This window comes from Pteropus alecto, unplaced genomic scaffold (assembly GCF_000325575.1).
Source record: "Pteropus alecto unplaced genomic scaffold, ASM32557v1 scaffold110, whole genome shotgun sequence".
Lineage (NCBI taxonomy): Eukaryota > Metazoa > Chordata > Mammalia > Chiroptera > Pteropodidae > Pteropus > Pteropus alecto.
The window spans coordinates 6,014,734-6,039,972 of record NW_006431920.1 but is presented as its reverse complement, the minus strand read 5'-3'; the positions used below and the strand labels follow the sequence as shown (position 1 = coordinate 6,039,972).

Sequence of the window (25,239 nt, the reverse complement as noted above, 5' to 3'; positions counted from 1 at the left end):
CAGGAAACCCATTGCCGACAATGCCATGGGAGAGGGATGATTAGGCTCAAGGGCATGAGGACTTGAGCCTAGAGGTAGGAATGAGGCGGTAGATGAAAGCAGGGGCAGAGTCATCCTGGGTTCCTGGGACAGTAATCATGTCTAGGGCGGCGTAAAAATCTAAGCAGGGAAATAGGATGAGAAGAGACAAGATACTGACCCAGGAGTCAGAAGCCAAGAGAACTAGAGCCAGAACGAGGCCAGGAGAGACCCTTTGATCCAGAGGTCAGCTCATCACAGGATTTTTTTTTTTTTTTAAATAAAGCAAAGCTCTATTTGAGAAAAGAACAGTTATACAAGCCTTGAGGGATCAGAATTCTCATCTAAAATATTCTTTAATCATGTTTGTGCACACGCTATTTAAATATGTCTTCTAATCACTATCTTCCCTTCTGGTCCTCTTGTGCTGATTTTGGTCAATGGACTTATGGAGCAGAAAGGTGAATTCAGCTAAATTCTCTTAATTTGAGGGTGGGCCTTGGAAGTAGCTGCTGAGAGTGAATAGAAAACGATATTCTCTAGCATGCCTTTTGCATCCAGAGGCAGCTCTGTTCAGTTGCATGGCTGCTTGCATTGGCTGGGTGCAGGGGAAGGAGTAGCTGGAGGAGGGAAGTAGAATGTGACAGTGGTTCCCAAGCCTGGTTGAACATCAGTCACGATTTTCAGAAAAATACAAATCAGCCAAGATACGCTCATCAACAATAACAAATGACCCCCGAATCTCGAGCACCTTAACACAACAAAATGCAGTCCTCACTCAGGCTCTATGTCCAACAAAGTTAGCAGGGAGTGGCATGTGTGTGTGTGTGTGTGTGTGTATCTGTTCACTGATTACCTGGGGACTCCATCTCTGTGTGCTTCAAAGATGACTAGATTAGGGGAAGAAATTGAGCGGAACCACTTTTAGCTTTTAAGTATTTTCCTGAAAAGGACACATGTCACTTCTGCTCACATTTCAAGGCTGATGCAAGTTGCACGATCAAGTCTGACTTCAAAAAAGGCAGGAAAGTACGATCCTACCACAAGTTCATAGATGGTAGAGATGGAATATTTGTGAATAGTTTTAATAATTACTGTAACCCTTGAGGTTCCGATTCACTGTATCTTCTCCAAATCAGTCTATGAATTTCCTAGGTTTGGAAACCTTAGGCCTGTCTAGCGGATCTTCTTGGAGAAACTGCCCAGCCGAAGTTTGATTCCTTCCTTGATTTCTTAATAAGGGATCATAAGCAGAGGGTATAGGATTGCATTCAGCACACGTCCAGCCCAACAAACAAACTACTTTGAGTAACAGCTCTTCAAGAGGGAACCAAATGCAAAGTAACCGTTTTTCTTTATTCCTATTAACAACAAAATACTTCCATAATTTCACAGCCCATTGCTTTAAAGAGCACATATATTACAAATAAAGGAAATCCACAAACTTTAAAGATTAGTATTTATCAACACTTTTGTACACATACACAAATATTTTAATATAATGGTATCTGAAATGTTATTCATATAATTTTAGCACTGTCATAAGTATCAACTAAAAATGTTCTTTTCAATTTGGTAAAAACCATATATTTTACAATCTCCTATTTACATTTGAAATATGCTTAAATGTTACAAAAACACTCACTTTGACCTTTAAAATATGCGTACTAGGACTTGGTATTGAACATGTTGTAACTGACAGCAAACAGGGTTTGCTTTTGAGCTGCACATTCATTGGAATTTCATGGCAAATATTCAGCTTGGCTTGTTCAACTCTGCTCAAAGGAAAAAAAAATCATAAGAAATGTGCAAATCCAGAGACTGGCAAAATTCTCAAGCTAGCGAGGTACAAAAAAATATATATATTAACACCATAAAAATTAAATAAATTAAATCTGTCTTTCTCTTCCCCGAGATTAGCTACGAATTTGGAAAGTCCTCTGAGAGGCGTGTCTGATGCTGCAGACCTTCCCTCAAATCTCCACGCAAGGTGAGATGGACACCGTGGGCGGAGCTGCAGTTGCCTTGCTAGTTACTCGAGTGAAGGTTCGTTCCAATCCGCGCTTTGCCAGGTCGTCCCTGCACGTAATCTTAAGACAGGACAAAATGCAACACAACAAAAGAACACAGTAACAAAGAAGTTCATGTTAATATTTCCAAACACGAAATTAAAGCCCAGATAAGTTATTTATTTATTTATTTTTATTCCTCATAGGAAATCTGCAGATTTTGACAATGCACTTATCCAAGTAGCTCTGAAGACTTTTTTTTTCAAGGCCACGTCATAACTATTTTGGCAAGATTTAAAGTAGCATCGCAATCCTTTTCAACTCTCAGATACAAATCTACAAATGTTTGAGCAAACCTCATGAATGTATCTGAGTAAATCCGGAATTTTATTTTATTCTAAGTTTATAATTTATATTGTCGACATCCATCAAAAGAGAGAGACATCTGAAACCTCATTTAAATGTTTGCATTATTGGGAATACGAGAAAAAATATACCTTGACCTGATTTTACCTTTGAATGTAATGTTAATAAGCCTAACTCATACTTTCTTGTCAGATCTGTTCAAATAATGATTTGTAAACCAAATAATAATAACAAAAACCCAAGGCACCTCTACGATGTATCTCTGTACAGAAAAGACTTAATAAGTATTTACATTTCTAATTATAGAGATTTCCCCACTAACTCCACAAGCATTATCCTGCTTTAGTTCCACCCTACTTCCAAGATAGAATTGCTACTTCTGTCGCTGCTGAACACTCAGCATCTAAGTATCCTATACTCCAATTCATTCTCCTTATGGTCAATGTTGCCAGTTCTGCTTAAATAATTTGTCAAATAACATGCCCAAAGTGAAACTAAGAGCAATATGCCTTCGCATCTCTTCTGCTTGGGACCAACCATAACAGAGTAGAACTGTTCCTTTCTCCATATTGTATATTTGATGCCATTACCACTGTCGACTTCACTATGCTGTCATCCTTGTAAGTGTTGAAACAAACTTCAAACAAGCATCTTATATTTATGTTTCATCCAGATATTTATATGTATTATTTGGCTGCAGTCAAAGGAGGCTTTTAATTTTTGGCCATTTGTAAAATCGTGTGGCATTCTGGCTATCTACAAAGGCAATTATTGCCTACCTGTCACTTTAACAATTCAAACTACTTCATCTCAATACCAGCATTTTGCTCACTGGCATCCACTTTATCCTGTTCCATCTCTTTCCTTATCCTGCAGATTCTTTCACCAAATACGTGGCTTCATAATGCCCTTTGAGCTAAGACTTTCCTGGACACTCGTGGAGTGAAATGCATAATTAATTCCATTTCTATTTTTGTATTTCTATGTCTATGTATCCATTCCAACTATGTTTCTATTTTTACAAGTTCAACAGTAGAATTTATCTTATCACTGTAATGACATATGCACCTGTTTCCAGAATATGTGCATGAATAATATATAGGTATGTGAAAATATTCATGAATTACAGATTACGGTTCATTCATGGATTACAGGATTGTGCTAAGATATGACTACCCTTCCCTCTACTAGAGTTCAAATCCAAAAATTATGTTCAGATGCCTTTTCATTAAAAAAATTGTGAAAAGCAGCACACAAAAATTATTTTGGTTATAAACAGGAAGTGAAATAAATATCATTTTTTGAATACTATGAACTTTACAGACCCCCACCCTTTGCTAGCTATTCCTGATTTTGGGAAATTGTTCATTTCAACCAACTTGAAGCACTTCTCAATGGTTGTCATGAAAAGAGCTTATTTTGCTGTAAACAATTTATGGTTTTGCTGTGGACAATTTATACTTATGATTGAAAATTATCAATTAAATATTTCTTCCTCTACAATCTTCTTTGCAGAGTGAGAAGTTAATATTTTATCCTCATTTTAATCTAAGGTGGAAAGGTGAAATGGCCATATAATAGAGTGAGTCATTTTTAAGGGATACTTTTTTTTGATGACATCATGTATTTAGTGGTCATTGTCCCATATATAAAGACCTGTGGACACATCCCCATAGAAGCTCAGGACCAGAAGAGAATTTATTTTCCCCATCAACAGATTTATTCTTTTACTGGATAACAAGACCTATTTAATCCATCAATTTCTTTTCTTTGCATCAGTTTGCAGGAAGCATGGAGTTAAATTTTGCTTCTCTTAGCAGAGATTTTCTGGAAGTTATTTTTCTCCCCCCTTAATCACCTGGTCCTTGCTTTTGTCTTTTCGTTTTAGCACTTTGGAGTATAGTAGATCTTTGGTTTGGATACAAATGAACTCAAACATATCTTTGAAGTTGGGAGAGTATGAATTTTCTTTTTGAAAGCTAAGTTGTTAACTTTCACTTTAATCGGTAGACTTTTTATTTTATTTTATTTTTAAATATATTGACCTACCCTGAAATGGAAAAAAAAAAGTTGTTCTAATTAAATAAAAACAAAGAGAACGCTAGCCACTATGGAGGTGTCCAGGGAAAACGAACAGCCAGGAAGAGATAGGTAGACCAGAAGACCACAAAGGACAGAGTATGTATAAGGAAAGAAAAACATACCACTTTTGCTTACAGTACTGAGGGAAATACTAGATACAGAGGAACAGAAGCTGTATAAACACGGACTGCAACAGAGCTGCCAGGAAAAAAAGAGAAAAGCATTTTTGCCTAAAGTTTCAAGTTCAGACACAATTTACAGCTGGAAACAAACATTTCTTTACCTCCTTTCTTAACTTTTAGATCCATCGTTTGTTCTTTTTTGTGTCACTTACAGATTTCTGACTTCCTCAAGCTATCAATGCATCTCCATTGAGTATTTAATTTCCATTGGCTTCTTAATAATCCCAAACCAATAATCCCTCCACTAGGTGTACTACCCAGGCAGATTAATTCTAACATAAATCAATTAACCATTTTTTTCTACCTTCTATGGATGGTTTAAAATGTGGGTAGCAGGAGACAGAAAAGAAGAACAAAGACACAGACATGGGAAATGCAATTAGAATAAAAGATTCATATGACACATTTCATGTTTTGTGAATAGTGTTGATATGGGCCATTTTAGGAAAGAAAGGGGAACTAATACTTAATGAGTGGCTACTGTGCATGAGGCACTATTGAGAGATTAGTTCAAGTCCTCCCTGTCAATTATTCTGTAAAGAACACATCTAACTCCTATAGGGGACCATGGGTGATGAGATGCCAGGTAGAGTGTGAGGGCTGACGGATGCTGGGAAGCGAAAGGAGCAGCACTTGGCTTTTGATCGCTTGATTCTCAGCACTTCAAAAAGCACTGTGATTACTGAATGTTCATATTTTGTGCATAGCCTTATAGAACATGCCAGAAATCACAGACGACTTGCTTGGGGGGTTGAGTTTTGTCACAACTGTGCACATCTGTAGGAGGCCCAGCCTCTGTAGAGGCATTCTTGACCTTAAAAGGCCATGATCCTATTCTGACACCCCTAGTGGGTCTCCACATCAGAGCCTCGGGGTCGGGAGGTCCTAAGTCAGGGCGACCGGAGCGGTAGCAAACCCTAGTGGGAATTCCACCCGATGTTCCTTGGTGTCTAATAGGGCTTATCTAATCTAGAAAACGAATAGCTCATATGGTTTGGATAAACTTCTCTGAAAACCATGGAAAGCATCTGAGTTCTCTTCTTCCTTTTCTCCAGTGCTTGCTCCAACCTGAGCTCGAGGCAGGAGGTGCAGTGCGTGGGGGAGAGAACTCAGCACCATGGCATTCATGTAAGGTAGAGGGATTTCAGCAGCCAGGAAAAAGGCTCTTTCTGGTCCTTCTGGCACTGGGGATATACAATGGGCACATTCTATGAGTGGACAGCTCGGGCCACTCCAGGGAAAGCCTCACCTGCTCATTCATAATTGCAGAGAGTTCGCCGAGCATGTCCTTATAATGAGACCTCAGTTCTTCCTGGTACTCCAGCTGGTCCTCCTTGATGAGGCGCTCATTCACGTCCAGGGCCTGCCCACACGCATCTGCAAATTGCCTTTGGTGACAGCAATAAGCAACTTAACAAGCAGCCACAGAAAGTGGCAACTCAAAGTCAGGCTGCTGACACACTATCCCACCCAGAAAGGGGCTGGCCAGGCAGTTTCCTGGGGGGCTCGCGACTCCCTGTCTCAAAGAGCTCAAGGAAGAATGTTCCCACTGAGAGACGCTTACCTGAAGATTTCCTTCAAAAGCTTTACTTGGTTGTCAGGGTATTTCTTTGCATTGGTTTCTTCAAGAAAAGCTCGCGCATAGGCCATTGGTCCAGCATTAACCTGTCGGGGAAAAGAGACTTGGCTGAGGATGGTCCCACGGCCTCCACGAGCAGCTTCTCCATAGCCGGAAGGAGTGGCCACTTGTGCAGCAGTTGTGTGGCACCCCGATTCTCTCACATCGCCCTGTAGTCTACTCATTTGTTATCTGTCCCCCAAGTAGTCCATAAGCCACTACAGGATGCCCCTGAGCTCCACTGCCATCCTTCTTGAACTTCAGTTCTTTGTCCACAATTTCACATTCCTGCCATAGCCAAATACTGCTTGAAGTATCATTTTCTTAATATCTTTGAAAACTAGACTCCCTTTTATTTACTTAAATAAGTTTAATTTAACGTCTGTGAAATGGAATGTTTGATGTGCTAATTTTTTTTATTAACATTGGAATAAACACATAACTATAATAAAAGACATGTCACAGTGGTAATGACATGCGCCCACCCCGGGGTTACCGGTTTCCTGTATCCACTTGACGGTCTGGTTTAGATTCTGGCACAAGGAGGCATTTATCGGATTTGCTGAATGAATGCACAATGCCAGGTCCTGTTCATGCTCCCGCACGTGACTACGCTCACACCAGTGAAGGAGTCGTATTCCTTAGTGCTCATAATCTTTTAATGTGACCGTGGGGCTTGGGAGCAGTAAGTCGACAGAAGGAAGCTAGTCGTGTATCTGAGCCGCCTTCAGATGTCTATGATTACCAGGCGGGGCCAGGGCGGTGGAACGAGTAAACAGTACTCATGTTTTCTTTTGCTTCTCTAGATCAGTCTCCACTTTCCTCTGCTTAGCTATGTGCTGTCCCGTTTGGAGTATAACAATGGTTCTTTTGCCTTCTGAATTTTAGAATTTTATTATTATTACTGAGTCAGCCATGGGGTCCACAGACAGGTAAGATGAGATCCAGGTCTGCATCAGGATCAGCATTTCTGAATTTTCCTTTTGTCTTAAGCTCTAATGTAGTGCTGTGTGATACTGTTTCTGGCCTGCCTTTATTTTAAATTTTAACATTTTGTTCATTATAGATTTTCGGTTTTACTTTTGATTTTGAAAAATATTGCATTACCATATTATTTTATCTTGATTACCGAGTTTTTTGGATGCCTCCTTAAATTTTGTGCCCGAGGTGAGTGCCTCACTCGTCTCATGCTAGTCTCAGCCCCGACAGGGTGCTCAGCCCCACAGCTTCCTCCCTGTAGTCCCCTAGCAGAGGCCACGTCTGTCTGCCTGTCTTCGGCTGGCTCTCCCAGCTCTCTCTCTGCTCCCAATGATTCTTCTTTCCCCCAAGTCTTCAGGCTGAGGAAGGGTAACGGCCCCTCAGTCTTCACGGCCACATGGGCTCACCTCTGTGGGTTTTCCTAAACACTGCTCATACTTTTGCAAATTGTTTGTTTGTTTGTTTATTTATTTATTTATTTATTTGGTATTTTCTTTAATTGCCTATGAGAAGCCCATCTGTTTCCTATCAGGACCTCGATAGATAAATATAGGTGCACATTTTATAAACTAATAAACATTTTTCAAGAAAACTTGTTTTTGAACAATTGTGTAAGGCTCTTAGTGACAGATATTTATAAGCAAGCCATGTTTATTCATTTATAGTTAATTCACTTGTTAGAATTTAGAATATAGGACATTTATCCAGACAAGATGGAAAGGAGGGTTGAAGAAGAAGAAATTTTATTTCAGCTAAACTTGAGAAAGGCTTATCTCTGGGTGTTTGGCACCATATATGCGCATTTACAATGAATCTTAGAGACTCAGATAAAAGTGTTAGATGCTATCGCAAACAGAAGAAAAATGTCTCTTAGACCATTTGCAAAAAAATTTCAAGGGCACGTTCTACCAGATTCCACCGGCCACGTGCGTCTCGGCTCTGGGCAGTGCTTACCTTCACGCTGACACTTCCTTGGAGTTTGAGCTGCAGTCTGATCATGTCCACTTCCTCCATCGTGCAGAGCTGATTAAGCTCAGAAACTTTCTTGGACATCTCATCAATCGCCACTTCAATAGGATTCAGTTCTGTGCTCGACTGGCTTATGACCTGTATTCTCTTCTTCACGTAGGGGAACAGGTGACTTGCTGCACAAGAGCAGGACCAGAAAATCGAAGGGGTGAGAAGGCGAGTGAAGACTCAGGAGTCCCCCTGAAGACGCGATCCTGTATCTCCTCCTTGCACACATGGCACCCTCCACCCTGCGTGTTTTTGTGTCTGTGAGTGATTTTTTTGTCCCATGTGCCATGTGCTCTCACACCTCTTAACTTTTGTCCCTGCTTCTTTTGCCTGGCACGCTCCTCCACGCTTCGACTAGCCATGTCCTCATTCTCAGGGCTGGATCAGGACCTTTGTTTGGACTCTGAACACTGAGAAGATGATAGCTTCCATCACAACTTGTGATTCAAATAAAATCTACACTGCACCACAGTAAAGAAGGCTTAAACATATGTTGAATAGCATATATTATAATAGCTTTGTTTTAGCTTTTGAAAAATTTTATGTATTTATTTTTTTACAAAAGCTTTAGAAAGTTTACTGAAGGTGAATGTTTTTCCTAGTTTGGATGCCATTTTTCTACCTATTGCATAATCCAGGAAACTTCATCCCTCGCACAGCTTCGATCTCATTCATCCAGATGCCTTCGTTCCTCTTTCCCCCACTCTCTCTGCCCTTAGAAGCCCCTCTCCTGTGCCCCCACTTCATTTCTCCTACTGTGCTCACCTGAGATTCTTGCTTTACTTGACTATTTTTCCTAATAGGCTATGAGAACCTCGAGGCCAGAATCAGGTTTTATTTATTTGAATCGCCAGAACAGTGCTTGGCACCTAGTTAGCATCCATTGCGTGCTGAATAAACGAGAGGACAACGAACTCACAGAATAGATCTAGATAGTACTAGAGAGAAAGCTGGAGATCTGTGTTTTACAGACGAGGAACCCGGATGAGTTCGAGAGTGGTTTAGGATCAATTCTGAGAGTTGCTAAAGCTGATGTAAGGGAGGGTCGATGCAGGGAGAGAGGAGAGGTGAGCTGAGAGTGCCTTTCTCAGGACAGACACCATGACCCCCGCGACTGGTGGATTTAAGGGGAAGAGGTGTGTAGAGTGACTCTACTGACAACTTGTTGTTCGGTTGACTTCTCAAGGGTCTTCCTCTTACAGAGGATAAAGAAGGGGAAATCTGCTCTTCCTGGCAAACATTTCCAAGTTAGCACATTTTGGGAACTGGTCTGCGAGGTCGAAATGTCTTGATTTTCACTAATTGAGCCCCCAAAGAGAGACCTGAGCGGGAACCAGAGCCTGCGCCCCGCTGCACCTACTGGTCAGCACCGTGCGTCGCTTGCACTGCTCCTCCACGCCACCGTGCTTCTTGCCCGACAGCGTGAAGGGCGTCTCAAAGACAAAGCGCTTGATGTTGTGGTGCATTTCGAAATCCGTCTTCCGGTCCTCTATTTCCTTTTCCTCAAAGAATGGAGTGACGTAGGTCACCTGGATGTAGGCATATTTGGGGTCCAAGTCCTTCGGGTTTACCTGTGTGAACGAGAGGGAGAGGTGAGCCCTGCGGGGCTCCTGAAAGATAGGCAGCAGCTCTGTACTTTCCCAGTGGCCTCCTGAGGGGGCTGTCCCTCTCCCCTTGCAGAAAACGGGCAATCATGTCATTTGGAGCTGGGTGGGACCACAGAAAGAGTAGCTGGACTGTGGTCAAGGAGCCAGATGGAGGTAGAGGCGGGACTGAAGTCAGCTACTTGAGTAGCTGAGGCATATTATTATTTAATCCTTTATTTTCTTTTTCCTCTGTAATGCATGTCCACACTTTTGTCTGAAATACGAGCTTCTTGAGAGTGGAACTATATCTCTTTCTTCCTCTACTTTTCAGCCAGGAACTTAGCTTGAGGCCATTAACTCTAGGCTTATAATATGGAAGGAAGTTCCCGGTCTGGTTAGCAGATTAGCTCATTAGCTTATCACATGATTGCAAATGTTTTTATTTTCCATTTCTCTAATTCTTTTTATTATCTGAAATAAATTATTGTATATAATTTATTTACCAACTTTGCTTTGGTGAACAGGCTTGACAAATAACAAGAAAGATGGGGCGGAGGTCTCAACGACAACAAAAAAATGCCCGAGAATTGCTCTTGTTTTCCTTCAAGTTCGGAAGACATGATTCTCAGCTTCTTTTCTAATCATTCCTTGGAAAAATTTCAAACTTATTCCAATTTTTTTCCATCCGTTTACTCATCTACTGCTTAATCAATTCCAGAGATTTGCGGAAGCTCACGAACTTATTTGCACTACTACTAATTCACATTGTAAGATGAGTATAATTGTAACCATTTTAGCAGATAAAAAATGGAGGATCAGAGTGGGCACCCAATTTCTCCAAGATGAGTCACCAGCTGATGAGCGGTGGCAGGGCGTGATGAAGACTCCCACTGTTCTGACACCAAACTGGGCATTTTTCTCATTCTACTCGGAACTCTATACTTTTTACTCAGGAATGTCGCTGTGACAATGGTTGTAGCTCTGTCCATGCTTATGGGGAAGGGGACTGCACCTTTCAATCCTAGGAGGGGGATGATGAACACGTTTGTAACAACTTCTACCCAGACTCAGTAATCTCATGGGACAGACTCCTCCAAATACCAGCTTCTTTAAAAGAAGACAGGGCAGAAAAGGCCTCTTCTGTGGCCCAGTAGAGGCCTATGCAATTGGGTGCAAACCAGTTTTTCCAGCCCCATCTTCTGCCACAGTCTTCTATCCAACCTGTGTTTCAAAGACCTGCCATTCTCTAAACACGCCACCTCCTTCCATCCCTCCCTGTCATTGCATGTGCTGGGCCAGTCAGAATGCCCTTTGCTTCCAACAAACACCTTCTCACCCTGCAATTTCCAGCTCAGACATCGCCTCCTCTGTGAAGCACTGCCCAACCAAGAACGAGCTGGTCGGAGCTGCTACCCTGAGTTTTCCCTGTATGGCTTGCACCATATCTCCCGTGGTACTTCATTGCACTCTATTTAATTAGCTGTTTGCACTCATCCTTCTCTCCTTAGCCCCAAGTGAGCTGTGAGCTCTGGGTGGAAGAGAATCTTTGAGCCCCAGCTCCTATTTCTGGGCCTGACATGCAGTAGGTGCTGAACAGAAGCTGGCTAAAGGAATAAAGGCATATTAGAGGATTCTGGGTAATCTACAGAGGATGTAAGACTTTGCTTTCTGGAGCATGAGAAGGTTAGTTAGATGTTTGTAGGTTAATACAATGTAACTCTGCTACTATCACAGGGAGTAGATTTCAAAACTGGTAGACCCAGGAAGACCTCCATGACAGAATAAATACTTTTTTGTTTTTCCTCCAAGTCCACCATTGGGCCCAATCACTTTAACTCTTTGGTTGTTATACAAGTGCATATTTGCAAATTACCTATGGGAAAATGCAGAATTTAGCGAGTTGTTTCAGTGATTACCTAAGGGTTATTCAAATAAGCAGGTATAATAATGTTTTTGACAAAAAAAAAAAAAAATCACTAATCAATCAACCAATAAACAAACAAACAGGCAAAATAGCCCAAATAGTATAGGCAGTTTACTTTTCATAGTCAAGTAGCAAATAAAAAATAAAAAACTTTAAGAAATATAGTTAAAAAATTTTTTTAATTAAAATTAATTCTTCACTTTTATGTAAATGTTGATTTCCTCTACCTTGTTGGAATCCTGGATTATCTTCACATTGTCTGCTCCGAATTTATCTGCATAGAGCTTGAGGAGTCTTTGGGAAATCTCGGAGAGACCTGTCAGCTTAGGCTCTTTATAAATATACTCTTTACCTTCTTCTTCTTCAAAAAACCCCTATGGAAGACACATAAAGAACCACCAATTTTATTAGAGAACTCCAATTGCATATCACAAAGCAAAATAAAATCCGGGTTTTGGTTGTCATCCAAGCCATTGATTAGTACCTTATAAAATCTAAATCAGAGAAAAATCAAGTAATGAAAACAAAATATCATGTTAGGATCAGTTACTTGTGGAAACACTCCCTAGCCAGGCCAAAGAACGTCATGAGATATCTCATACGTATTTTCTCTATTTGTAGAAATCAATGGTAATACCTGCTTGCATAAATTTTGGAGGAAGAATGCCCTCATGTGGCAGCCTGGGGTAGAACACAGAGTCTGGAGAATTTTTGGCATTTTTCAAGGAGCTGTATCATTTTTAACAAGGTCTTCTAAAAGTCTTTGAAGCTAGCATAGGAAACACTGTAGGACACGTGAAGGGATCTAAATGGGTTGATACGCAACCTACATCATCTGAGATGAAAAACCACAACATTTGTACGGTTATCACAGAAATTACACATGGTATGCTCCCAAGTACTGTTGTTTTTTCAATAACTTTACATTATTATCGTCAGGAGCCTGATGCAAATTTGCTCAATGCAAATCCATTATTTAATTTACTAGTAGATCTTTTACATCCCTTGCAAAGCTAGACCTTACAGGATTGAAAACAATAAAGTAACTATGCCATCACTTTTATGCCACAGGAGCAAGTTGATTTTAGCTTCTATTAATTTATTTGTCTAGTCTGAAACAGGGGAAGGAAAGAGTCCATTACCTGCGGATAACTAAGTCTTCCTAATTCCTTCTCTTCGAAGAGACACAGAGTATTTTTCCTGTGGGACACATGTAGCCTCAAAATACTAGGTTATCTAGAGTGAAGAACTTAAGGGCATCTGCTTTCTTCTGACTACAGAATTTACCTCAAAGAAAATGCTTTGGAGGCCTAGGTAAAGATACTGGAGATCACAAAGAATCTTAGTGATCTTTACTTTTAAAAAATATATTATCTTTGATTATTTAAATAATACTTACTGTATGTAAAAAGCATGGATCAAATGTTGCCATGCTGGATTTTTCGTGGCTAATGTGAGGTGACCTAAGAATAATGATGAAATTCACATCTGCATCGGTACCTTTACACCTGTGAAGCACTTTCACTCTGGTACCATCATGAACAGTGTACTTTGTATGATAAGTGGGCTGTAACTGTACGTTTGTAGAAGCCAAGGAACAAGGCACTTTGGCCAGCACAGTTCTTGTCAAGCAGGTAATTAATTGCCTCTTTTCTTGGGTATCTCCCAAATGACTTCGATTTTTTTTTTTTAAGTCGGGAAAGTGTCTTGCTTAACATCGTATGTCTAGTGTTTAGCACAGTGCCTGGTCTGTAGGGAGACGTCGCTCTACATTTATTAAATAAATAGATGGATGAAATAGTTCCAGTGGGCGTACATCTTAAAAAGATATATTTGCACCAGATATAACTGGAAATGATTCCACTGCTATTAATAACACGGCTTTTACTAACAATTTCTTTGAGAAATGTTCAAGACTAAACACAGCCGATTATGAGTACTTTGACCCTAACCTGCTTAAAAAAAAAAAAAAAGAAAGAAAGTGATGTATGACATTGAAAGCTCGTGAAGCAGCTCCTTGTTGTACTTGCAGACTATGTAGGGGTGGTGGGGGCCTGGCCTCATTCCCTCGGGACTTCCAGCCTGCTCTGCTTTTTCTGTCGCTGTCTTTGTGGAGTCCTGTCTTATTCAAGGTCAGAAGTTAGTAGCTAAAATTGACAGACTGACACATCAGAGAAATAAGACTTCTGAGGCCATCAACCAGAATCCCCCTCAACCACCCCAGGGCAATAGCTAAAGCAATATTTATAACTTCCATTTCAGTGAGAAAAATGTCTCCAAGTCCTAGGAAAAGATTTTCCCATCATGGTGTGAAAACAAGCACAAAGAGACATTTTCTCTGTGAAGTTTTTTCCCTAATACTTTTCTGAATCCAGAGTTAGCAGAAAAGGAGTGTGGGAAGCAAGATTTTATTATCATTACTCTGACCTTTGTGCATGACCTGTGACTTTCATCCCTACTCCTTGGTCTGGAGGATAGGAAATAGTACAGACTCAGAAATTTATTGGGAGGCCCCAAAGACAGTGCCTGGCACACAATGGGCCGTTGGTGAGTGTTAGCTATGATGAGGAGGATGACAATTATAAAGTAGAAAATTCTGTGTCAGTAAAGCAAGTCGAGTTCTGGCTCAGATGCAGGGAAATAGCTTCACTGAGTTTCGAGGGCTTAAAAATACATACCTTCATCTTCTCTTGCATAGAAACTTTACTTCCCGTTTTATAAAAGTCTACTGATGCTCATTTTGACATTTTGGTAAGTAATTGATCAGAAGAAAATAGATTCAAAACTATCTATCTGTCTATCATCTATCTATCTATCTATCTATCTATCTATCTATCTATCTATCTATCTATCATCATCATCATCATCATCATCTATCATCTATTTATCTAATCTATCTAATCTATCTATCTACCTACCTACCTACCTACCATATCATATATCTATCATCTATTGAGCATGAAGACTTAACCTACTGAGAATATTTTATAAAACCAGTATAAAGGAGCTGTAGTAGAATAAAGTATTTAATTTGCTGTCTGCCGGGGACTGTGAAAGAGCTGTTGGAGCCAGGGAAATGGCAGCTCTGAAAATGTTTGAAATGCACGTTCACCTTTTATCCAAGGAAACCGTCAAAGCCAAGCCCACTGAGCCAGAGGACACTATCTTAAAGAAGATTTCAATTTCAGCTCTGACTATGAAATAAATGGTTTATAAGTAGGAACACAAGGTGATGAAAACCCAGGGGCAGTTTCTCTTTTGTTTTATTGCCAAGGTGATGAGCAGACTGTGTTTCAAGGCAACAGGAAATGTAACCTCTGCATTTCCCTTACTAGTTTGGTTTTTTTAAAATGCCCTTTTACAATGCAATAAACACCCTGATCTGTCAAGGTTAGGAAAGAGCACATATTCTAGTTAAACGAGGACTTTGAGTTAGTAGACTTAACATGCATGGATTAGGAAACTTCAGTGGATTCTGATAAAAATGACTTTAATAAACTGACAACTAAAGTCATCGACTCCTCCTTAGATGTTTTTGCAGGCATTTCAGAATCTTGCAGTGCCCCTAGATCATTACTGGGAAGTCAAATACAAATGCTCCTGCTTTTATAGTCAATGATTTCGAGGTCACAAACAAAGGAATGTATTGAAAGCAGAATCTAGTATATAAAAGATGGGTCAGAAAACATTAATAATAGGCTAAATGCTAAGAGAAGAAAGGCTACAAGAATGCAGAGAGATGGTTCCATATAAATACAAACTCGATTACACATAGGTGTGTGTGTGTGTGTGTGTGTGTGTGTGTGTGTGTGTGTGTGTGTGTGTGTAGTGGCTTTACAAACTATACACTCACTTTTCCTTCTTTCCCCAATCTGCTTTATATTAAGATTCTGAGATGCATCTACAGCCATGTAGACATGAGTGAGAACCAATCTACATCTTTTGGTGAATAAAATAAAATTCCCCCAGGCCTTTCACTTAATTCATTCCAGGGGCATCTGCTGTTTTAAGTTATGCAATGCATATGTCCCTGCTTGCATTCACACTTAATATCAGAGCCTAAAGGTTTCATTGATTACGGTTGATATTTGATCACTACTGCTGTTTCGTTACTCTGGAAATGAATACTTCACAGGCACTTTGGGGATGCTTTATATAGGCTGTTCTGTGTAAAATTTCCATAGGCAATGATGATGCCAGGGGCTGCATTAGAAAATTCATGCTATGCAAGACTTGTGTTTTTAAAGTTCTAACTTGTGTGGCTCATTGAAGACATAATATTAACTACTCTCTTCAAGACTATGAAATAAAAGCGCCATCTACCTGGGACCCTAAAAGATTTACCCAAAGGCCTTTGCGGGGGTGGGGGGAGCGGAGAGCCTATTGCGTATGATATTCGCATAATCTTTGTAACACAATTGCAAGACATGTCAATCTGGATACTAAAAGGTGAATTTTACAAGAACATAAAGAATCATCATAAAAAATATTTTTGATTATAGGGATTATGCTAATAAGTTAGTCAAGACTTTATCTTAGATCTTTGGAGCTTTCATTCTGCAACACCCTGGGAAATGTCTAAATCTATTTGGTTTTTCTTTATCATCAAGTGTGAAGTGAGATGCACTGTCTGTCCTTGCTCAACATAAAAACTCCCACTTTCCATTTGGTGGCTTGGGACAGGTATTTGAACAATAATGACCAAGATTCTAAATTGCTGCTTATCGGGATGACTTTCATGGGTTCTCCTTGTTCAAAGGCAGCGAGGATTTGAGCTTGGGTCCACACTCCCATCTGCGGATTTAACAGAACACTTTGCCTTTTAAGCTCAGGTTGAAATTTTTAATAAAAGACAATTGAGAATACTGGCAGTGTTAAAAACAAAAAGCCAGGCATACAACCAGCTCTCTATTGAGGAATCTGTGAAAAGAACAAAGTTAAGTCATTTGAAAGTTGCTCTCCCCAAACTTCCCCATCGCCCTCTCAGTCTATTTAGTATAGGGATGTTCAAGTATTCATTTAGTAGGTGAGTTAAGGACCCACGACCCCAAATTTATAAGTGAAGGTAGAAAATATGGTATGGATGTGGGAAGGGACTTAAAGAATTACAAAAAAGTATGTACCACATAGACAAGCAGAGTTGAATATGGATAACGTGTGGATATTGAAAGAATTTCTCTTTTCAGTTTAATCAACAATATTTATGTTGAATCACATGAAGTTGCCATGTTTTTCCAGTTAAAACATAGTTTAATATGGGCAATTTCATATGGGTCAAAATAAGACTAAGAAAATTGTGTCACAGAGCTCTAGGTACTGGCACATTATTTTTGTCTTTGCTTGTCCTCTAAATTTCTGACATTGCTTCTTTCTGCATCTCAGAGGACTTGACCAATTGAGTAAAGGTTTAGTTCGCTGTCCATCTTTTGTAGTTGGAACTAGCATCGTCACCTCTGAGAGTGCTCAGAGCCACCACAACAGACAGCCCTGCTCCCCCACGATACTCATCTGGAAGGTCCCCATTAAAGGCCACCACTCCAACTTTTGAAATCCTTACCACTGTGCTTTTCTTAATCAGCTGCAAATATCAGCGGCCTCAAATTTCCAATACTGAGTCTCCTATAAATATATTTCAAATATGTGGTACCTATATTTAATCTCTGTGCATGTGTGTGTGTAGATTTTCAGACTATACCTAGTGTTGTGTAGAAATATACTATATGTGAAAAATAAAGGATACATTTTTGTAATTCAGATATCTGGAGTAAATACGATTTAGTTCAAGAAATGCAGGAAGACCGCAGACTGAATGGAAGCAGGATATCTCACCTTTGTACCAGACGCTGATTTGCACAAAAACGTTAAGATTCAGTAAAACCATACACAGGGAAGTGTAAGGATTATTAGAGCATGCAAATGGGAGAGAGAGAGAGAGAACTTACCACAGCCTGGAACAACCAAGACGAAAAGAAGGGAAGAGCAAACATCTGCATTAAAATCTAGTTGGAAAGTAGCCTGATTAGTTTCCATCTGCTCTGTAGCCACTATCCTAGATATTGGCTGGAGAAACCACCAGTAGGCAATCTGCTTTTCATGAGTATTAATGGCAGCTGATTACTTTTTCCATTGGAAAGATCGCCTGGAGGGTGGAGACTCAAATCTAGGTTGGCCAAATGCCCGTCTTGTGTGTCGCTGCTGTGCTGCCATTCCCTGGAAGCACTGTCTTTTCCCTACTCCCCCCAACTCCACTTCCTCTTCCTGATCAGGTTTTCTGCCGTTTTTCTTGCTAATGTTTCTGCAAGGTCAAAAATTGTTTATTTTTTGTTTCTTATTGTTTCTTGTTGACTTGCGAGATATCATTTCACTTTCTTTCTCTTCCTCTCCTGCACATTTCTCTCTCCTCAATATCTGCTGAGTTCAGATAGTTTAGATTCTTTTCCAGGGACCTCCCAAATCTGTAGACTGTCCCCCCACATCCCCATTCCCCACACCACTAGTTTTCTTTGTCTCCACAATCCTGGTGCTGCTATACGCTGGGGGAAAATCTGGGTTGAATTAATCTGTTTAGGTGAGGGCTACTCAGTATACTTTCCAGGTAGAGAGCAGCTATGTTTTTAAATTCAGAAGTTTGTTTTTAAACCGCCTTTGGTGATTAGAGGAAAACAGATGTTTTTCAAAAAGACTTCAATGGGAAAGCATCTAGAATGACCATGCTTTATTTGACTCCTTCAGTGGGTGTCTTAAGGATCTGAGGAGAACAAGAAGTTATGTGCAGCAGTGACTTATATGAGGAGAGAGGGGAAAAAAAAAGAAGATGAGAGGGCTGAGTTATTCCAACTGTGAACAGATGCGAATGGAATGTTTATCCACAAGAGTAATAGTCTGAAATGTGTCTGTTGAAATACGATAGTGTTATGAGCCTTCCTGAAAAGAATGGGATGATCCTTGGGTTTATCCCACTTAAAGCACCACTCAGAGACATTCATTATTAATATGTAATACAATCTCTTTACTTTCAGGCCAGTGCTACGGCTGGCTAATATTTTCAATCTTGTTCATTGTTTATGCGGTAAGCTGAGAAACGTAACTTTTAAAATTATATTGACCTGCAGTATGGACAACAAAACAACTATACAGTGTTCTGCCTTAAAGCAGTGAAAGTTTGAAAGTAGGAACAAAGAAAAGGCATGATTATAAAGTCAAAAGGTCATGGGTTTGACATGGTGGAGCCCCCAGGAATTCTTTATATCCTAGAAGGCTATGAATTTCATTTCTTAAAACCTGTTCAATTTAATTTCACTTTACTATACGACACAAACCTATAATTAGATATTTTGGAGTGAACTGAGAAGAGAAGATGTTGAAAAATAAGTGTCCTCTTTCTCCAAGAAGTTAGAGATCACCGTTTTAATTCAATCTGCGTAAAGACCCATGGAGTTTTCTGCCCGGCACTTGGACTCTCAAACTGAGGGAAACACTCAAACGTACCCAGACACACCCATCTCCACCCCTACAGCCCCTCAGTCCTCTAGTACATGTAGTTAGATGTCTCATAAAGAACGAAAGACAACAATGAACTGCTCAACAGAATTTACGGGCCACGGCGCTGCTTCTAGTGAACTCACCTGCCCGTAAAACGCCACGCGATAGTACCGACCAAACAGTCGCTTCTCTGAATTCACCACCTCTGCGACTTTCAGGTATGACCGGTGAATGTCATAGTAGAGATCTGACAATTTCTGAAACCATAAATCGAAGGGCTTCATGAAGATGATGCTGACGTAAAAAAATAAGGATTTTCTACTTTTGAAAATAGTAAATAATTGACCAATTTAAAGTAGGATATTTGAATTAACTTCTAGGTTTTGAAAACTTACTTTGAAGTCTCTCTGCTTCTCAAAGACAGCGATGATGGGTTTGTTGACATCAGCGATGAGTTCATATCTCTCAGACTTCCAAAGAAACTCCACACACATATACAGCTGTTCCACCAGGATATTCTGCAGTTTCCCAAACCAAAGCAAGATTTTACATGATTAACATTCCTGAAGCTTAGTTTCAAAATTATTGCGTTGTCAGTTTTTTCCATAGTGAGATTTCTCTGTTCCCTATCTTTATTATTCACATTTACATCTAGACAGCAAGGGACTGTGGTATCACATGGATTATTCCCTTTCCCTCACTACCATCACCTAATGAGTCCCTCGAATGTGCTCATTTAAATCTATGAAATGCCCACAGACCTGTCTAGCGCTTTCCATTCCCACTGTCTGAAATAGTTAATTTAAATATGTAGTTGTTTGAAATAGTTAATTTAAATATGTAGTTGCATTTATTGTTTTTTTTGCAATGTACATTAAATTAATGTAGAACTATATGCAAAATTTCATTAAAATCCACCCCCAAATTTGCTTTCTGTGTCCTTATTTTCGATCTATGTAATATTATGATTTTTTAGGGTTAACTTATGTAATATTTTACTTATTTAATGAGGGGAATGCTATTTCCTTCACCAGAATTGTTGCTAAGTTATTTCCAGTAGAAAGATTCTTTTTATTAGTAAAAAATAATGATGGGTTGCATTCTAGAAGGAGATTTTCCGCAGAAACTAGTGAGTCTTTCTGTTCAAGTGTTTTTGTAAATAAACTCTCTAATGCATTAAAAAAAATGTTGGGACCAGCTCAAAAAAAGTTCAGCATTCCTTACCACATTTACCAAAGGTCTAGAGATTATATACCTTATAGAAGAGCTGATCATAGATAATTGGGTCCATCTTAGAGAAGTAAAGTTTAAATTTTCATTGAAAATTATGCTTTATCAATGGAATCTGATATTGATTAATCATAGCTTAATTTTAGTCTGCATTTCATTTTGCTTCAGTCATATTATAGTAATTTTATTTGATTTCTGAATAAGATTTTCTCTCCTCCATTGAGCTAACTGTTGCAATTCGATGAATCTTTTTACTCGATGACTGTACGCTAGATCATTTAGGTCTAACCTCATTGTATGGTGTGTCTTGCATTCCCGAATCTTCTTTCATTGCTCCTTCTTCTTTAATGTTTGGTGTAATGCTCAGAAAAGCTGGCCAGCCCATGGAGAACATGCCTTGAGAGGATCAAGCAAAATGCAAAATTATTATTTGAGCCAAAACTTGCTTGAATTAGATAATGCCTTTCTTTATGACATTACAAGTGGTAGTATGATGAAGCTCGCACTAATGATTATTGCAATTTAATGAAGTTTACTTCATGTCAATGAGATGGTTAGATTATGACTGTTGATAAATATTCTCTGCCAGGCAGTTAATGTTCCCCTGTTTTAATTTTGTATTATTGTCAAGTGACATATTTTCTTTAAGAAGCTGGCATGGGATTATGGACAGAACACAGGATTTGTAGCTTGATGCGGGCCCTCTGTTCTTTGAGTCTATCTGCCTCATTTGTTAAACTGGAGACATTAATATCTATCTGAAAGGGTGGTTGAAAGGACTCAAAACATTAATATTTGAGAAAACATCTGGTATAGTCAGTACCTTATAAAGATGGCGCTTAATACTCACTAACTTTTACTCTTTTGCTATATCTATAAACTTTCTCATTTTTTTTAGCTTTTGGCTACCAAGACTAAAAAAAAGATCTGGCTCTACAGATATATAGGAAAACAATTGATAATGGGTAACAATCCATAGAGGAGGGACTGGATCTGAATGGTCAGGAATATGAGGAATTATGAGTGCACCCTGAAGTGACAGATTAGCCCTTGAATTTTGGCCCCACCACAAATTAGCCATGAGCCCTGGGGCAGGTTGTTTAACTTCGTTTTTTTTTTTTTTCCTGCTCGTAAACAGGAGGTGATAATAGCACTTAAATCACAGACTTGTTATTGTTAACTAATTCAGATAGTGTCAGTGCAGAGCCTCGTGCAGTGCCTTATATGGAGCATGAGTTTTTTTAAGTTATAGCTAATGCTTTTGTGGGATATTTTTATTTTTAATAATCAGCTCATTGGTTATGTAACTAAATTATCACCTCCAAAACATTTTCAACATTATAATGATTATTGCAATTTAATCCTTGCATTAATACATTCTACGTTCCCACTTCTTTATGCTAATATTCCTTCTATAATTAAACCTATATTAAAATACATGAGAACTGATTGTAACAGGAAAAGTTATAACACACTTATTATTATTATGATGATCATTATTACAGCTATAGTTTCTGGAGTTGCCTATATTACATGTATTTTTATGTACACATTTCAGTGAAGGGATAATTTACTCCTTTGACTAAGAAACATCTAACATTAAATAAAGCATACTGATGACTTCAAATACAAGCTAATGGATATGAATATATGTTACTGCATCACAGATGATCGTCTTCCTTAAAGTTTACTAAACAAGTACATTCTTTTCTCAATGGGTATATTATATTCTAATATTACTTCAAGTCTAAAGGTGGGTACTTAATTTTTTTTTGAATATTAAAGTTTCATGTAACATTTTGGGATATAAGTTTCCATAACTTCTTAAACTGAAATCTAATTTTATCTGGTTTCTTCAGTTTTGTTTTCAGTCAGAATTGGAAATAGCTGTTATGAAACTGTATAGTATCTGATTATGATAAAAGACAAATGGGGAGGAAGGGCATGTTAAATAAAACAAGGATGATTTGGGGACTTGTATACAAAAATAAAGCTCAAGAGGAAGTGAGGAACTGAGGAAGAAGATCCCTGAATTTTAGAGTAGACATCAGCCATAATGCCTCATCTGGTCTCTTCTCCAATGTCCCCAAAGAAGAACCTCACTGTCCCACAGCTCACTTGGTCATTTGGTTCAAATGTCTTATTTGCAAAATCCACCGGGACCCTTAAAAATATGTATACGTATCTATATTTAAAAGAATAAGAGACCAATTATGTTTCCAAAAGATTGTAGCTAAAGTCCATTTACCTTTGGTTTAGGTATTTTGATCTTAATATCTAAAGATTTGTTTCTGTTTTTCATACACTGAGTTTTTTTACTGCATTTTGAAAGATAAATTATGAAATTGGCTGCAGTTTATAACTTTGGATTTGAATAAACTTTTGCAAAAGAAAACATGTTAAATGTGTTAACCCTATTGCCAAACTTTTTACAAAGAGTAATTCTCTAGTTATCATTACAAAGTCTTTTTTATAACATTAAAGGTGAAATATTTTTCATGAAAGAAAATCAATACTGCAAATTATTATATTTTATAAATTATCAGAATCAGTTTATGCTTTTAAAGAATGGAACATGCTGATTATAAGTAGTCTTGTATATACAGTATATTTATGTCTCTATTTTTGCATCTCTTATTTTGAATAAACAGTTTTATTACATTTTAAAATTAAAATGGATTTCTCTTGCAATTTTAAACAATTCATCAAATTCTGAATAAAATCTCAAAGATAGCTTAGCGGGCAAATTGGTAACCAAATACTGCCATAACTCATAATAATATTGGATATGAAGCAGTTCTATTTTCGGAGAACTTTTCAGTAATCTAAACTTGATAAATTTTGAATTCGGATGAGATTTCTGAATGCTAGGAATTTTGTTTATTTTACAGAGGAATTCATGGAGGTCTGAGACAGTTTTTGCTTCTAGGAATACATTTAAGAGTTCCGTTGAAGTTTAAAACAGCAACTAGGTTTCCTGTGCACTGGTCCATGGGGTAAAGGAGCTCAGTTAGACCACTCACTTCCTCCACTGGGAGTTGTTAGTAATGGGTTGCTATCACAGGGATGGATATCCTCCAGGAGCAGGGATGGCGTGCAAATCTTTTCCATTTTCCAGTAACCTATGGTAGTGCAAGATGAGGTTAGGACATTGCTACAGGTTGGTGTTAATTCAAGCTACGTATAAATCGATATACAAAATGAAGCATTCTCATTTTGAACTAAGAAGCCAACCAGTTAGCCTTGTTGTACGTAAGATAAACACAATAATGACATGAGAGTTAAAACTTAAAAGTACAACAAAATTAGAAATATCTGTGAAAATTAATGCTGCTTAATAAAACATAACGGAGATTAAGAAAATCTAAAAGTAACAGATGAATTTTAAGTTAGTTTTCAACAGGTTGATTTCTGGAAGTTTTTCCCCCTCACACGGTCATCTTACCCTTTCTTTTCAGGTATTCTGCGATGAGGGCTGCTATGTGGATGTAGCACATGGCAGCCTGCAATAAAGAAGAAAACAGTCTCAGTGGAAGGCACGAGCTAAATTTTACTATTTATTTAATTAGGACTAATCTTCCAAAGTGAGTCCGTATTCCATGTCAGAATATGTGGAGGGACCCTTTTCAGAATGGAATGAAACACAAGAATCAGATTTCCAAAAATTTTACATTCAAGAATAAAACACGTATTTGGGCTTTTTTTTTGGGTTTGTTGTCTTTGATGTAGTTTTCAGGAGAGTGAATGAGCTAGTCTGAAAAATTTTCCCATGGAATCATCTTCCTTCTTTCATATCTAAGTCTCTCTCTCTCTCCACATATATTATATTCATATATAATATATATATTATATTCATATATAATATGTATATATTATATATATTTTCAATCCACAGTTCTCTTTTCTTGCTAGAACTACAAGCTATAGCATCTGGGTCTAAACTGGAAGATGCAATAAGCTACCTTCTTACCTTTTCCACTTCCGGTAATGACCCCCACTCAAATTTCTATTGCCTTTAAAATGGTCACCTCACAAGGTGGCACGATTAAATAGCATGGCCTAATGTAACATGGGTGCTCCGCTAACCAGATTACATGGGTGACACTTCGTTGTTCTCTGAGGTCTCCCATAAAGCCTGAAACATGGCTGAACACACACTAGAACTTGGCCTATTGAATAGTCCAAATGACTTCAGCTTTTCCCTTTGAAGATTTATGGAGGAATTTCTCCATTTTCAGGGCTGTCTAAGGGAAACAGAGTTTCTCATTTTTGTCCTCATCAAACAGACACCAGGCGAGGCTCTGTTTCCATTCCAGAGTCCCTCACATGTGTTTAGAAGAGCTTCAGGTTTGGGGACTCTCCTAGACAAATCAATCTCTTCTCAAAGGGGGCGTATTTCTGAGATCAAGGCAGAACTGCCCCACGTGGTGTCCGGAAGCCACCAGCGTGCTATTAATTGCTGCATATAAATCCACCCAGGGTTTAAACTGACATAAAAAATGTTAGCTATTGATTTATGACCTTCACATAGTGGAGATTCTTCACTGCTATGACTCTCGGAGTGTCGATTTTTCCATTGCCAGTTCTGACTAGCTGCAAATGAGGATCAACCTGATGTAAACTTATGGTGGTGGCAAGCTTCCCCACCCAACTCCTATGACAGGGGACAAGTTTGACAACACAGAACATTAATTTATATAACTCTTAATTCACAGACACCTTTACAACGATCCTCCTTGGCCTTGGG

The 25,239-nt window shown here is 38.8% G+C and overlaps 1 protein-coding gene across 2 annotated transcripts in view; it reads right to left on the bottom strand.

The window, feature by feature from the left end:
• Positions 1-1,353: 1,353 nt before the first annotated feature.
• The window catches only part of DOCK10 (dedicator of cytokinesis 10), a 137,629-nt gene continuing 113,743 nt past the window's right edge, over positions 1,354-25,239 (bottom strand). For both annotated transcript variants that reach the window (XM_006906662.3, XM_006906663.3), the window contains exons 46-56: positions 23,938-23,995; positions 23,516-23,614; positions 20,782-20,888; positions 19,658-19,780; positions 19,406-19,519; positions 12,008-12,154; positions 9,631-9,841; positions 8,208-8,398; positions 6,222-6,322; positions 5,907-6,045; positions 1,354-2,108 (exon numbers count right to left, since the gene is read on the bottom strand). In XM_006906662.3, the coding sequence (XP_006906724.1) occupies positions 1,992-2,108; positions 5,907-6,045; positions 6,222-6,322; positions 8,208-8,398; positions 9,631-9,841; positions 12,008-12,154; positions 19,406-19,519; positions 19,658-19,780; positions 20,782-20,888; positions 23,516-23,614; positions 23,938-23,995 (1,407 nt within the window). In that variant the 3' untranslated portion in view covers positions 1,354-1,991. The remainder of the gene's footprint in view (positions 2,109-5,906; positions 6,046-6,221; positions 6,323-8,207; positions 8,399-9,630; positions 9,842-12,007; positions 12,155-19,405; positions 19,520-19,657; positions 19,781-20,781; positions 20,889-23,515; positions 23,615-23,937; positions 23,996-25,239) is intronic.